This window comes from Ictalurus punctatus, chromosome 26 (assembly GCF_001660625.3).
Source record: "Ictalurus punctatus breed USDA103 chromosome 26, Coco_2.0, whole genome shotgun sequence".
Lineage (NCBI taxonomy): Eukaryota > Metazoa > Chordata > Actinopteri > Siluriformes > Ictaluridae > Ictalurus > Ictalurus punctatus.
In genome coordinates, this window is record NC_030441.2 from 10,061,876 (window position 1) to 10,076,394 (window position 14,519).

A 14,519-nucleotide genomic window follows, 5' to 3' on the forward strand; every position below is an offset into this window, starting at 1 on the left:
TAGACTGGTTAAATAGCAGGTTTAATTTGGCCAATACCAGGATAAATACATCGCTTTCTAGCTATATTGGGATTCCAGTGTGTTAAACCCCTATTAGCACAATTCCTATATTATACAGTTTAATGCGTTGCAAGCGGTTTGGGTCGTGGCTTGCGTTGCTTGGCAACATGGGCTCGTGCGCGCGCCCTGCTCGGTGCTCTGACGCCAGAGTGACGTTAATAAAGTGAGTGAGTGAGGCGGACCTGTTATGGTGAATTAAGGCTGACCCGAGTCTACAGAGAGCACTGGGTGCAGCGGTATCTAGAGTGAGCAGAAACCAAGAGGAGTGATTCAAAACAAAATCCCACATCACGCTCCTTCTTAAACAAAAGCAAAAGGCAGGAATTTTACCTCCGAGGAAAATAGCTGCAAGTTACACATGCAGAGCGTCAACATTTTACAGTCCACACGGTGAGTTCTTCTCGTTAAAAAAGACTTTATTATAGCCTATAAATATTATTATTCCTACTTAAACAAATCATTGTTTCCGAGAAGCAAAGGGTATTATTTAACAATGAATTCACAATGAATTAAATTAATAAATGATGATGATGATGATTGTTGTTGTTGTTGTTGTTGTTGTTGTTGTAGTATAGTGACTCAGAGGTTGTTAATCTATATGCTTCTTTATTTCCTGATGCATTAATGATTAGTGCATGTACTGTATAAAGTCACTGTTATTAAAGTATTAATGTGTGTACAGTATTAATATTATTTGTGGAACTTACAGTACACTGTAAGAAAAAAATTAAAGGGCCAATATTCTTTTTGCCTTTTTAAAATAAATAAATAACTAACAAGTGCATGAAATTTAGTCATTCTGATTTATCCTTGAATAATACATTAATAAACAATTTACAACTGAAGTAACATGAAATAAAAGTTATAACCTGAATATAAAAATAGCCTTTCCTTTTTGTTTTCTTCTCAAATTGTTTTATTGGATGTGTCAGTGTTGTTCCACTCAGACTGAATGTTCTCTTACAGATGATAGACAAGCTGTTCAGAAGCTGTATGAACATGGTTCCTAACTTTGCAACACTTTTTTTTTTGGCAAAAAGAATCTTAATAAGAACCCACATGTACTGCTGTGTACTGGTTTGCAACATGTCATATGATTGTACCTTTTACACAACAATAACAATAATTCTGCAACTTTGAGACTATTGTTTTTCAGTTGTGCACAAAACACCCTTTTTGAAATAGTAAGGATTGATGCACAGCCAGTAGAATACTCTTTTTATGTTATATTTTTTTAAATGACAATACGTGATAACATAAATATGACTGCAGTAAATTGTACCTTGGTATCACACCAGCGACAAGGAAAAGTACAGTTTGGTGCTATTTTTCTGAGAGTGTAGTGTGCTGCTAAAACAACCACCTGATGATGTTGCTTCAACTCTTTCATGATTGATTGTGTAGCAGTTAACGACACTAACCATGGTGATACTGTCGGAGGATGGGCGAGACGCAATGAGCCGGGTTGGTAAACCTCTCCAGGTTGGCTTCTATGAGATCACCCGTACACTGGGGAAAGGAAACTTTGCTGTGGTGAAGCTGGCAAGACACAGAGTCACTAAAACACAGGTTCCCTACACTTTTGTCATGACCAGCAACTTTTTATTGTTAATTCATGTTTATAAATAGTATGATTTGTCAGTATTATGCTTTTAGTGTCTGAAATTGGCTCAATTTGGTCTAATCAACTCACAGGTCGCCATTAAAATCATCGACAAAACCCGTTTGGATGCATCAGACTTGGAGAAACTCAACAGAGAAGTTAAAATCATGAAGCTTCTGAACCATCCACACATCATAAGACTTTACCAGGTCGGTGAATTTATATTTACACTCATCAACACACATTACAGGACACTTTTATCGAAAATGACTTATTAGTAAGGCAGAATTCAGTCCACGCATAAAGCTGATAAACGAGTGACAGCCTTCATTAGCAGTGTGTCCCAGATGTAAGAGGGCAGTTACCAAAACAATCAGAAGTCCATATAATTACAATACTCCATCAATCCAGACATTTTCTGTGCCACTTATCCTACACAGGGTCACGGGGGAGCCTGAAGCCTATCCCAGGGAACCTGGAGCACAGGGCAGGGGATACCCTGGAAAGGGGGGGCTTAGCCCATCGCAGGGCACAATTGCACACACATTCACACACTACGGACAAATTGGAAATGCCAATCAACCACATGTCTTTGGACTGGGGGAGGAAACCGGAGTACCCAGAGGAAACCCCCAAAGCACGGGGAGAACATGCAAGCTTCACATGCACAGGGCGGAGGTGGGGTTCAAATCCCCCAACCCCAGAAGTGCGAGGCAGACATGCTAAACACTAAGCCACCAGTCTGTTCATTCTTGTATACTCAACCTATTTAACAGTATACCTTAGTAAAATGGAAAGACAAACAGGACATGCAATCAGTCTTAGAGCACTTGGCTATTTAGGGATCTCAAACTGTTATCACTTCTGTTTGAATGTAAGATATTCCTGTCTCTAAATTGCAGGTTATGGAAACCAAGAATATGCTGTACATTGTAACAGAGTATGCAAGTAATGGGGAGATGTTTGGTAAGTCTGAGCATAAGCTCTTTCATCAAATCTCTCAGTCTGTATGTGAGAGAAAAAAATCTTCTTGTAAAAGCTTCGAACAATTTACTAGCGCACCTGAATCGTTTTGTATTTCTAAAGATTATCTTGCAAGCAATGGTCATCTGAGTGAGGACGAAGCTCGCAAGACATTCGGGCAAATCATCTCTGCTGTAGAGTATTGCCACAGACGCCACATTGTACATAGAGACCTTAAAGCTGAAAATTTACTGCTGGACAGCAACATGAACATCAAACTGGCAGGTAAAAGACTGTTCTGATTTATTAATCCAAGTGAAGTAAAATATAAAATAAATGAATAAATCAATAAATCGTTATTCAGGAATGTCAGCTTGAATCCTGAATTAGTCTGAACCTCAGTACAAACAAATTCATACTGAAGTCCAAAAAGATACAAAAAAGTAGATTACCAGAATACAGGCTTGGTAATGGCACTAAGACTCATTAGTTGTGACTCAAATCTCATATCTGTCATAGTTAATATTTGAGCATACATAACTGCCTTGAGAAGCATGGTGAGAGCACCATGGAAAGAAAAACACTGAGCTTGTAGTAAGTAATAGTTGGAACCAACATGGCTACCGATGCCAAAATGAGAAATACACATGGTCTGTACTCACCAACCCTCTTCCTTGAGATCTACCTTCCTTCAGGTTTCATATCCAACCAAAATCTAACACACCTGCTTTAGTTGATCAAGAACTTCTTAAGGCAATGATTCGGTCAAGGAATGGTCAGGTGGGCACGATTATAGTTGGAGCTAAGTCTTCAGGACGATAGATCTCCAAGGACAGGGTTGGTTCCAACTGTAGTACAGCAAACACCAATGGTTTAATTAGTACCACTAAACTCAATCTAGCCTGAACCCTCTTAAAAATATGCTAAAAGTATGTTCAATGTGCTCTCTGATCTTCTCGACCAATACGTGGTGTATATTTTTAATTATTATGTCTACTTCTATGTACTATTTCACAAGGGGTGTTTGCTAGTAATCAATTTAAATGTCAGAGTTAGTCCCAGAAAATCCCAGAGGCAGGGGTTCATCAGTGACATCATAAGTGTTGATATTTGTTTTTTGGGGGTCATGGCTATATGTGTGGTTGGAATCACAGGACATTTGCATTTACTAAGATGTATTTTCTCAATGTGTTCCTCAGACTTTGGTTTTGGAAATTTCTTTGTACCTGGAAAGCCTCTGAATACCTGGTGTGGAAGTCCACCTTATGCAGCACCGGAGATCTTCAAGGGAAAGGAATATGAGGGACCGCAGCTAGACATCTGGGTAAATTTATTGGATGAACTTCAGTCCCATCGTCCATAACTAGACAGTTGGAATGTGGATTTTTAGTTTGGGCCCATCAAAGCTCACTGTTTTGTTTTTGCACCATTCTGTGTCAACTCTAGAGATTTGTTTGTGAAAATCCCAGGAGATCAGCAGTTTCTTAAATACTCAAACGACCAATAAACCATATTCAATGTCACTGACATCATATTTCTCCTATTCTGATGTTTAATATGAACATTATGTGACATTAAACCTTATTTGATTTTCAGAGTCTAGGTGTGGTTCTCTATGTGCTAGTGTGTGGATCGCTGCCCTTCGAAGCTGCCTCACTTCCAGCCCTGAAACAGTGTGTCATAGAGGGACGCTTTAGGATTCCTTACTTCATGTCACAGGGTAACAATTCTATACACTCTCGAGCCATGACTAATTGATATGTGTGTCATGTTGAGCTAGTCAGTCTTCAGCGTTCTTCATCTTGTTCTGCTCTCATCCAGAGTGTGAGAACCTGATACGGAGGATGCTGGTGGTGGATCCAACCAAACGTATCAGTCTGGCGCAAATCAAGCAGCACTGCTGGATGAAAGCTGAGCCGATAGCAGTGTGCCAGGCTTTATTTAACGCTCCTGAGCCTGAGAGGCACGGCCAGGCAAATAGTTACAACGAGCGAGTGCTCAGTCTCATGCAGACACTGGGCATTGACAAGCAGAGGACCGTTGAAGTAAGCTGAGCTCGGGTCATTTTGTAGGTGCTTCAAGTATCTAACTTGTCAGTGTAACATTTGTAAGAAAATTGTCAAAATAAAAATGAGCTGCAAGTGAGCAAAAGCATTCTGTGTTAAAAGAAATTATATTTTTAAACATTATATTTATTTATTTAAAATTTGCTTACTTAAAAGTTCAACATCAAAAAGTTAGGATGCCATTGTGATATTTTTTGCCCACTATACCACTTCACATCTGTATTTATTTCTCTAGTCTTTACAGAATGACAGCTACAACCACTTCTCGGCCATTTACTGGCTCTTGCTGGAGAGACTGACGAACGGACAAGAACAAATCAAAAACGCTCCAGATTGTTACAACCCACCAGTGTTGAGAAATTCATTCCCTGCAAGCCGACCCATGTTACCGTACAGAAACACTCCCTCTCCCAGCAACTTACAAGATGGTGGATTAAGCAGAGCGATACGAGTACAGGACAGGAGCACCATGCACAGACACACTGACCCTCACACTGAGGTGTCATCCTTTAAAAGCTGGTGTCACCCACCAAGTAAGTACACTGGAATTGTGTGTTAATGTTACAAGAACATCACAAAATAAGGAGTTATGAGCTGTTTAGTAATTGCGGATGAACACTATTTTTCAGGCCAAATTTCAACTATTAAAAGTTTGTTCATTATCCTGGTCCCTATTTGGTGCACATCCTGAGCCTATCCCGGGATCACTGGGAGGGAAGCAGGGGCACATCCTTTGAAGGGACACCTGGCTATTGCAGTGCTTTTAATTCAGTAGTAATGAAAAGTTAACCCAATTTTGCCAAATAGTTCAGAGTGGACATCTTCCCTAATATAAGGCCAATGAATGTGTTCAGTTCAAGTGTAAAACAATGTATTCTTAAATATGAATGAATGTTGGTTTAATCCGTTTACATATAACAGAATGCAACAGCCGTTACATACATTAACACCACAGAGTATAAATACACAATAATATTTGTTTTTAAAAATGACTTTGAGCAATAATGTCAACGTTAATACACAATAAAAGACATTTTTTTCTCTTTATATACAGAAAAAAAATTGTAAGAAGTTATGTAATAAGAATCTTGTGTAATAAATGTCTTCGGCTACTCGAAAAACAATTTATTACAGTATTTTTTTTTAAAGAACAGTTTTATAAATATTCAACATGTGACTTATCTGTCTGTCATTATCTGCAGATATTGTGGTGGATCTAGTGGACAGTGCCACTGCAGACATCTCTCCCACCTCTTCCTTCACTGTCTCCAGCAGCTCTTTCACTTCCCCTGGTGCTCTTTTAGACCCACAAAATCGTATGAACCAATTTCATGGAGAGTTTCCTTTTTCACTGAAATCAGAAAGAAGCCCTTGCACTCATTCATCTGTCCTGAGGTTCCAGACAAGTCTGCAAGTTCCCAATTTCCAGGAGGGCAGAAGAGCCTCAGACACGTCACTGCCCCAAGGTAAGATTAGAGTGGGTTCTAGTACAAGAGTGTGGAGACAGAAGAAGTTGGAGATATACTCATGACATGAAGGAAATAGTTATACCATTAATGTTGTTTGCTACCAAATTCTGTTAAACAAGTCTATTTAAACAAATTCTGTTTTCCCGTTTTCCCTCACTAGATAATAATGCAGCAGAAGTGCACATATTACATGTCATTTAATGTTGGGAATAATGCTAAAAATTCTAAATGTATACCCTGATATTCAGTAAATATAAGTACACATCGCTGCATGTGCGATGTAAAAAAAAAAAAAAGAAAAAAGAAAGAAATGAAGGTAAATCACGTCATATCTTTTTCAACCTTCAATGTGATATAGTAACCAATCAAATTTAAATGAAAAACAAACACAAACATTTCAGGGGGAAATGGAAATTTAAAAAAACAAACAAACAGAAAATACTATCCACTTAGTATCTACTATACTAAAAACATGTAAACAGTTAGAGTGTAAATTTAACATACTGTTTAGTCTTTACTATTAAAAAATCACCTGTGTCCAGGTCATTGCAAAAATATGGTCTAAAATTAATCATAAAACTAATATTTAGGCGTGTCAGGGTGTTTTATTCCCCTTACATTGTTTTACTAATTAAAGAATGACACATTATACTTCTTATGACACGTCATACTTTTCAGCAGTTTATAGTGTAATGTTGTGGAATGTATGACAAAGCAAGTTACATACTGTTATTACTTACATTATATCAGCTATAAACAGTCATTCCAACATCAGCCTCCATTTTTCCCTCTTACAGTTAATAAGACAAGAAAAACAAATACACAGCGTGTCATGGTAATTGGGAACATATACAAAAGTAATTTGCAGAGTCCAGTTCATATACAGTGTCATGAAAGATTAAGCTTCAGGCTAGCAGAGTTTGTAGCTTTCCTTGTAGTGGCATGCCAACAAATCGGAAGTGCAACAAACTGTAACTCTAACCCTCTCTGTTATTTTATATAAGGTTAGAAATGATAGCTATCGTTTTAGTCCTTTAAAGTAACCTCAGGTCTGTTGAACAGAATAAACTGTGTTCTACATTAACACTCTTACAGGTCTGTGGGCTTTTCATGAGCATTTGAGCAAGAATGTTCACACAACAGGCAAGTTTGGTTTGAACAAAGTTCCTGTGCAGTACACATGGCCCCCAATACCCAACCCAGAACACACTAATAAACCTCCAACACAATCATGGGAGCATCTCCATGGCCAGACTGAGGGCCTTCAGCACCATCAATGGTAAGAGTCTAGACACAATTCTTTTTGTCAGCTAACATGCCATGGAATAAAAAAAGGATAAAAAAAAAAATAGACTTGGACTTGTAGAAAATTCTCATTGGCCTGTTTATACAACATATTTTAACATGCTGTATTTATGGACTTGAATGCATTTCCAATACATTAGTGCACTGGTGCACCGTACTGTAATTAGTTAATGAAAATACAAGTTTTGTGTTTACATTTCAGTCAGTGAATCAAATTTTATATATATATTTTTAAAAAAATAATAATAAAAATTTTTGGTTTGATATGCAAAGATATGAAAATATTATGCTTAAGTAGTTTTTATTGGTTTTACACTATACACTTAGTGTTTTTAATGCTCTGAGCAAGTTTTTATTGTCTTGTCTTTTTGCAGGACATCTAATATTCGTTCTCGGCATCCCCATCTGCCAAAAAAGCCATCTCCTCCTCCTCCTCCTACTGCGGCTATCCAGAATCACTCCATCCATCCAGCACTACACTTTGAGAGTCACTTAGCTTCTTTATCCACTTCGGGTTACCGCAAATTCCACTGCAACCCATCATCCCTCCTTCACACACCGCAGAGACTGCTCTGTCCTCAACACTATCCACCGTCTCACTCCTGTGTGCCAGCAACCTATATGTGCTCCACTTCTAGCTGTTCTTCCTCAAACATGGTGGATTCCACCAGACTGCTCCTGGAGGCACAGCTGCAGATAAAACCAAGCTCACGCTGATGTTCATTAGTAGTAACGGAGGTTTCCATTGTTTCTGGTCACCTCTTTTGATTTTATAGCAATGTAGCAACAAATTCTAGAGCTGTTCCACTTACAGCAGAAGTAACAAATCTATCATTTTAACCTGGAGAAAACACAAGGGTTTATAAGTCCCTCTGCATAAGAAGATCTGCAAAATGACTACTGTACATGTAAATGTAAAATTCATTTAATATTGAGTCACTTTTACCTCCACAAAATAATGGGAACACACATATTTCTGGGCTGCTGTTTAAAATGCTATTGACTGCTATTAAGTGTGCAAAAATACTAATGGAGGAGCAAAAATATCCTATTTTTATTCCTAAGCACCTTATCCAGGGTCCTTTAGGGGTGTTTTTTCTCATGTATTTCCATCCATCCATTTTCTCTACCGCTTATCCTTACTGGGTTGCGGAGAACCTGGAGCCTATCCCAGGACTGGGTGCCAATTCATCACAGGGCACACTCACACACACATTCACATAACCCTTCATATACTATGGACACATTTTGTACATGCCAATCAACGTACAAAGCATGTCAGTGGACTGGGGGAGGAAACCGGAGTACCCGGAGGAAACTCCCAAAGCACGGGGAGAACATGCAAACTCCACACAAACAGCACTGCAGCGGTAATCGAACCCCCCAACCCTGTATTTAAATAAGCAATAATTATTTTTTATGTTCCTTGTATTGCTTGATATGTACAATGCAATCTGACCGCGATTGGAGTAGATGGATGATAATAGATAATTCATCTATGCCATCAATGATCACATTGTGTGTGCTTTGTATTGTGTATAATCTGTATTTATTCACCCTATGCTTATCTCTGTTCATATTTTGATGCCAAACCAAAGAAGTATTTATTGATTCGTTGTAAATATACAAGGATGAATGATGTGCATGTTCTAGTTGTTGGCAAATTTCTTTCTTAACCCTCAAATGAATTCTAAATGTGCTAGCTTTCTCAGATATAAATAGGCACCATGCTGAACATACACTCATTGACCACTTTATTAGGAACACCTGTACTCATTCATGCAATTATCCAGTCAGCCGATCATGTGGCAGGAGCGTAATGCATAAAATCATATAAATACAGGTCAAAAGCTTCAGTTAATGGTCACATTAAACATCAGAATGGGTAAAAAACTAATATGACCTCAGTGAACGTGACTGTGGTATGGTTGTTTGTGCCAGATGAGCTGGTAGCTAGATGAGGTCAGATTGGTTCCAGCTGTCAGAAGGCTTCAGTAAATCAACTAACCACTCTTTAGAACTTTGGTGAGCAAATAAGCCTTTGAGTTAGATGGGCTACAACAGTTGAAGACCACATTGGGTTTCACCCCTGTCACCCAAGAACAGGAATCTGAGGCTACAGTGAGCACAGGCTCACCCAAACTTTACATCTTAAAATTAGAAAAAGACCAGGCAGCATTTTTTATTGCTTTGGTTAATAATATAACTTTATTGAGATAATATTCTTAGTACATGCCTCAGGTGAGGGGCGTTTCAGTAGAGCAAGGTTAGGAGAGAGAGAGCAGAGAAAAAAATCAGGTGACATACAAGCTAAAGAGAAAAAAAAACAGACACAGGTAAGGAGGAACAGTTAGGAGGCTGGATGGTTGTATATAGAACCATCTTGCAAATCACAGCCCTACTTAACAGAAATTAATTTTGTAAAACCAAATTCATTTTTTCTTGTTTGACTTCTTCAAAGAAAAGTAAATCAACTTCCTTAATTTGGTTTTGTTCTGGAGTGGCTATACTTGAAAGAACTTTCCAAACAGTGGCCATCCTTTCCTCTTAATCTGTTTCTCCCCATTATACTAGATTATAATAATGTCAACAATTAGAGCCCCTGCTGAGCCACGCTCATGCCCGATCATGCACTTATCTAAGAGGAAGGGGCAGGATTGGGTTTGTCATCGTGGGTGACAGGAATGGTGCGATCTCCACGCCCGTATTCTGAGCCACCTGTTTTTGGGCCGCAGAGAGTGAGCAGGCCATCACCTGAAAGCGTACAGGTGATGGCTGACTGATCAACATTTGAGGGTAGACGGTAGCGGCGGTGGAACTCCCGTGAGATGTAGCCATGGTCGTCCTGTGGGAGAAGGTGGAGAAGAAAGGAGAGGAGAGGCGTGAGGAGGACGTAATGACGGAAGGTTGGAGAAAACATTAAAAGATAATGATGGTAAGAAACATAACCTCAGGACCTCATATTCGCTTTGTGAGGTTTAAGATGAGGAAAGACTGGTCTTTTTATAAAAGGATCACAAATATTTAAGAAGTTTACACAATATAACATTGCAGGCATAATGTATTGGCATGTAATGCAGTGACACAAACATATTAATTGGATCATCTAGACGTGTCTTTGTAGGTTTTATCAAGTATATGCACTGTATCTCTACAATATTGTTTTATCATACCATAATCTGAAGACAATTTCATAAATGAAGCACAGTCCATTACAATGACTGTTGTCTAATAAGATGCAGGCAATTACCACAATTTCCAGACAAACAGCACATGCACAAATATGCACGTTCACACGCTGAACCAGATTTACAGTAAAGGGTGGTTTAACCTATAAAACATTACCCGCAAGGCTTCACCAACTCCCATAGGGACATTCACCTATGACGCAGAGACTACGTCCATCTGGTGAAAACATTCCAAGCTGTTTCCCCTAATCAGTGCACTCCTTAAAACATACATAAAATGCTGATGGTATGAGTTGAAAGGGTGAGAACAAATTAGAAAAGGAATGATGTGGAAAAGAAAACAGACCATGGTGCAGGAAAAGAAGACATGGCAAGACGCTTTCTGTAGGCTGCCAGACCACTGTCTCTCACATGCTGGAGAATACTTAAGTTAAACATATTTTAATTCATTTTAACATTTTCAAATTTTAAATATGTGTACAGCACAATTCGTGCATCCACATAGAAACTGAGTTATTGCCAAGCCTTTATTCAGGAATGATTATCTCATGACTACAACTGCATGTTACTCATCGTGTTAATTTGCTCTGTTTTAATTAACACATTTGCTAAGACTCAGGCATCAATACTATACCAACTACACCATATCTCATCCCACCCAATCAGTGTGTTAAGAGTTAAGAGTGGTTTTTAGGCCACAGGAATGAGACACCATCATTGCAATACCATTTTTCATGCTAAGTACTTTTAGATACATTCCTCCACCATGAGTTGCATATTGATGTCTAGGAATGAATATGAATTATGGTGGATGTATTTAAATAACCCCAGTTGCTTATCTTTTTATTCATACATGCAAATTGGGCCCAAACAACTCATCGTAAAAAGTCGGTGTTCAGAAATAACCTGAGGGGCATTCCACAGTAATCAAATGCAGGGCCATTAACCTTGTCACCCCGATTTCCAATCCAACTATGCCTTTAAAGCACTTCCATGAGAGGTCTATTACTATGCAATACATTCAGACCTTATTAATTATATCTAACTAATGATGATTGTACTGTTGTAGGTCTTTTGACCAAATCCTTTGATCATCAAAGCCACTATGAAGCCAATACACAGTCCGTTTATATTACACCAAATTATACAACCAATTAGATTCTTGGCCATATATCCTTAAGAATTAAATGGTGCCACCCCTTAGTGTTCTTTTGGTTCCCTTTACCAGCCCACATGCAAAAACCTGGACACACCACTGAAAGAACCCTGCTCAAAAAGCCAGATAAAAACCACTCCGAGATAACTGGGTAACAATTTGGACAAACAATTTGTTCTACAAATAAAAGGAGAACATACTGTATACTAGCATGTGCACTTGAAGCACAGCTCAGAAGTCAGCTCACCTGTCTCTCCCCATGCTTGCCCTGAATCTCCACATAGTCATCTACCACCTTTACGTTGAGTTCCTCAGGGCAGAAGTGCTTCACATCCAGGTAAACCAAGAACCTGTCCCTGTCAGACCTCACCTGGGGAAGAAAGAAACGATGCAGTGGATTAAAATAATCAAATGTAGGTCCCATGCAAATCTCTAGCAGACCATGTAATCTGTGGCCTGAGTGAAAAGTAACACGTAAGATTACATTAAAATGAGTCTTACACTATCAATTCAACTTCTACCTAATAAATTTTAGATGATAGTCCAGTGCTACATGCTGATAGGACGATAGGATTATGCTAATCATGTTTCCGTTTGGATATTTTTTGTCATCCCTTCATATCCTACTGCATGTTCTGTTACATAAAGCACATTTGTCTTCTACATGACAACTTGTAGAAAAAAAAACAACTAAAAAAGCAAGATCAGTAGCTTCAGACCTTCTCATAGTTACTTCATCACCTTTACATGAAGGACAAATATTTTGCATAATTTCAACTTTTTCCTGCTCCAAACACACCCGATACAGCTCATGAGCTAATTATCAAGTCCTTCATAAGTTGGATCAGGCATGTTAGGAGTAGTGAATTCCTTCAGGACTGGAGTTATGGATCCCTGAGACATCTCTGAGACCTCTACTCTCAATCCACAGACAATCAACCCCTTACCTCAGAGATGCCAGTGTTGGAGGAGTCCAGGAAACTGCGGAAGAGGGAGTGGCGGTAGTAAGGGCTGATGGTGGAGGAAGTGAAGGGGAAGAGGTCATGATCAAACAGACCTTCTCCAAAGAACTGGTCAAAGAGGCGAGATGGGTAGCTCAGGGCACGTCTGAACCACGGGTACTGGATGGCAATATCCATAACTTCTCAGCTTCCTGTTGCTTGGTCAATCTTGGTCCAATTTTGAGCCTTTGCTTTGGACACCCTTTAAAAGCGAGTGCTTGAAGAGAATAAGTGCAGTGGAGGGAGCTGAGAGGAGGCTGTGCAAGGATCCAAGAGTAGACAGGGGTTGTCTAAGGGTGTGTACTACCCTCGAATGTGGCCACAACATGCCTTTATATACAGAAAGAGCCAAAAAAGGGGGCTTACAATCGGATCTGTCTGGAATGGCATGAGCTCATGGTGGGATTGGTAGTGTCAGCAGAATGGCAGTGATCACAATCTGGCCCTAGCTTACAAAACAAACTAGAGTAGAGGGATGGAAGTTGAATGGCTGGGAAAAATTAGAATAGGTCATGTTTTGGCAAGTGAAGCACCTTGGACCTCTTCCTATAGTAGTCCTGGAGTTGACTACAGCCGCATCCTGGTGTCAAGTTACTGTGCAGAGTGTTGCATGTGCTCTTTGTGTCTGTTCGGGTTTCCTCCAGGGTCCTCTGGTTTCCTCACACCTTGAAAAAGCATGGCAGTAGATAGACTGAATACAGTAAATTCACCGTACGTGTACGTGAGTACGTGTTTGGTGCCCTGTGGTGGACTGGTGTCTCCTCCATAGTGTATTCCTGTCTTATGCCTACTGTGTCTGGAATAGTCTCTGGCTCCACCAGGTCACCTGACCAGGATAAGGACGTTAATGAAGATGAAAATATGAATCAATGAGAACTACCAAAGTAAAAAGCTGTCTCAGTAACTTGATCATTGATTCAATAATAAACAATGCTTTATCCCTAATTCATTATATTATATATCTTTTAGTTGCATTCAGCAAAAAGAACTAAAGCAAATATAGGTCTCTATTCCAGTAACACAATCCAATAATGATGCTTACAGCAAGCAAAGGGAGCAGTGTGTCATTATCAGTGAACTAAGTAAATAAGTTTAGTTAAATAACTGGCTGTGACTGGCCTCCAACATACATTCTGTGTGTCTACACTCAGGTCAGGATCATTGTAAACTTTTGCCCTGATCCCAGATCTGATGGTGGTATTTAGGTAATCCTGGGGGCATTTGCCTCACCCCCGTGAAGGCTTAACCAAAATGCACCAGTGAGGTCTTTTACCAGCTAAGCCCTATGGCTGCAACAAACACAAGCCAGCTTGAGTGCTTGGGTGTTTTCCAGCAGCACAGTCAGGGGCTGGATATTACTGGCCTTTAAGCCCTGGACACATTTTCATCTTGCTCAGCAGCTTTTGATTGCTCATGGGTTTTTCTCAATGGGCTGAACAATGAGAGGATAAACCACAACAGTTATAAGAATGCCATTCTGACCTGGTTCCAATAAAGACAGTCTGCATACATAGAGCCAGTGCTTGATAAGGCTTAATAGTAAGTCATGCATGTTTGTGCTTTTCTAAAAGCCTGGAAAAATGCAGAATTATGAAATGAATAACACCAGTATTAGCTAAATCTAATAATCATTAAAGCTATCTTTAGTGACCTGAGTTTTAATTAGGCCATCAGTAGTAAATAAAAACAAATTGTTAAAATCAGTTTA

At 39.3% G+C, this 14,519-nt stretch overlaps 2 protein-coding genes across 3 annotated transcripts; one reads left to right on the top strand and one right to left on the bottom strand.

The window, feature by feature from the left end:
* The first annotated feature begins 243 nt into the window (after positions 1-243).
* LOC108258319 (serine/threonine-protein kinase SIK2) lies at positions 244-9,111 on the top strand. 2 transcript variants are annotated; one of them, XM_017456871.3, is made up of 12 exons: positions 244-450; positions 1,465-1,629; positions 1,756-1,872; positions 2,566-2,629; positions 2,750-2,911; positions 3,826-3,950; positions 4,223-4,346; positions 4,448-4,671; positions 4,928-5,225; positions 5,895-6,158; positions 7,257-7,440; positions 7,841-9,111. In XM_017456871.3, the coding sequence occupies exons 2-12, from the start codon at positions 1,483-1,485 to the stop codon at positions 8,181-8,183; spliced, it is 2,052 nt and encodes a 683-aa protein (XP_017312360.1). In that variant the 5' UTR covers positions 244-450; positions 1,465-1,482; the 3' UTR covers positions 8,184-9,111. The 2 variants fall into 2 exon arrangements, with proteins under 2 accessions (XP_017312360.1, XP_017312361.1); XM_017456872.3 differs by having other exon boundaries at positions 1,468-1,629.
* Positions 9,112-9,325: 214 nt separating this feature from the next.
* On the bottom strand, positions 9,326-13,625 carry cryaa (crystallin, alpha A). Its single transcript, XM_017456873.3, has 3 exons — positions 12,758-13,625; positions 12,058-12,180; positions 9,326-10,311 (listed from the first exon to the last, which is right to left on the bottom strand). Exons 1-3 carry the CDS (start codon positions 12,947-12,949, stop codon positions 10,105-10,107), a joined length of 522 nt encoding a protein of 173 aa, XP_017312362.1. The 5' UTR covers positions 12,950-13,625; the 3' UTR covers positions 9,326-10,104.
* Between the last annotated feature and the right edge of the window lie 894 nt (positions 13,626-14,519).

What these genes read in the sequence shown, in the direction of transcription:
- cryaa (XM_017456873.3), bottom strand. Translation starts at nt 12,949, where the DNA reads ATGGATATTGCCATCCAGTACCCGTGGTTCAGACGTGCCCTGAGCTAC. An exon ending in CCAACACTGGCATCTCTGAG is followed by an intron (nt 12,181 to 12,757) that starts GTAAGGGGTTGA and finishes TTTCTTCCCCAG; the next exon opens with GTGAGGTCTGACAGGGACAG. An exon ending in GCAAGCATGGGGAGAGACAG is followed by an intron (nt 10,312 to 12,057) that starts GTGAGCTGACTT and finishes CTTCTCCCACAG; the next exon opens with GACGACCATGGCTACATCTC.
- LOC108258319 (XM_017456871.3), top strand. Translation starts at nt 1,483, where the DNA reads ATGGTGATACTGTCGGAGGATGGGCGAGACGCAATGAGCCGGGTTGGT. An exon ending in ACAGAGTCACTAAAACACAG is followed by an intron (nt 1,630 to 1,755) that starts GTTCCCTACACT and finishes ATCAACTCACAG; the next exon opens with GTCGCCATTAAAATCATCGA. An exon ending in GACCGCAGCTAGACATCTGG is followed by an intron (nt 3,951 to 4,222) that starts GTAAATTTATTG and finishes TTTGATTTTCAG; the next exon opens with AGTCTAGGTGTGGTTCTCTA.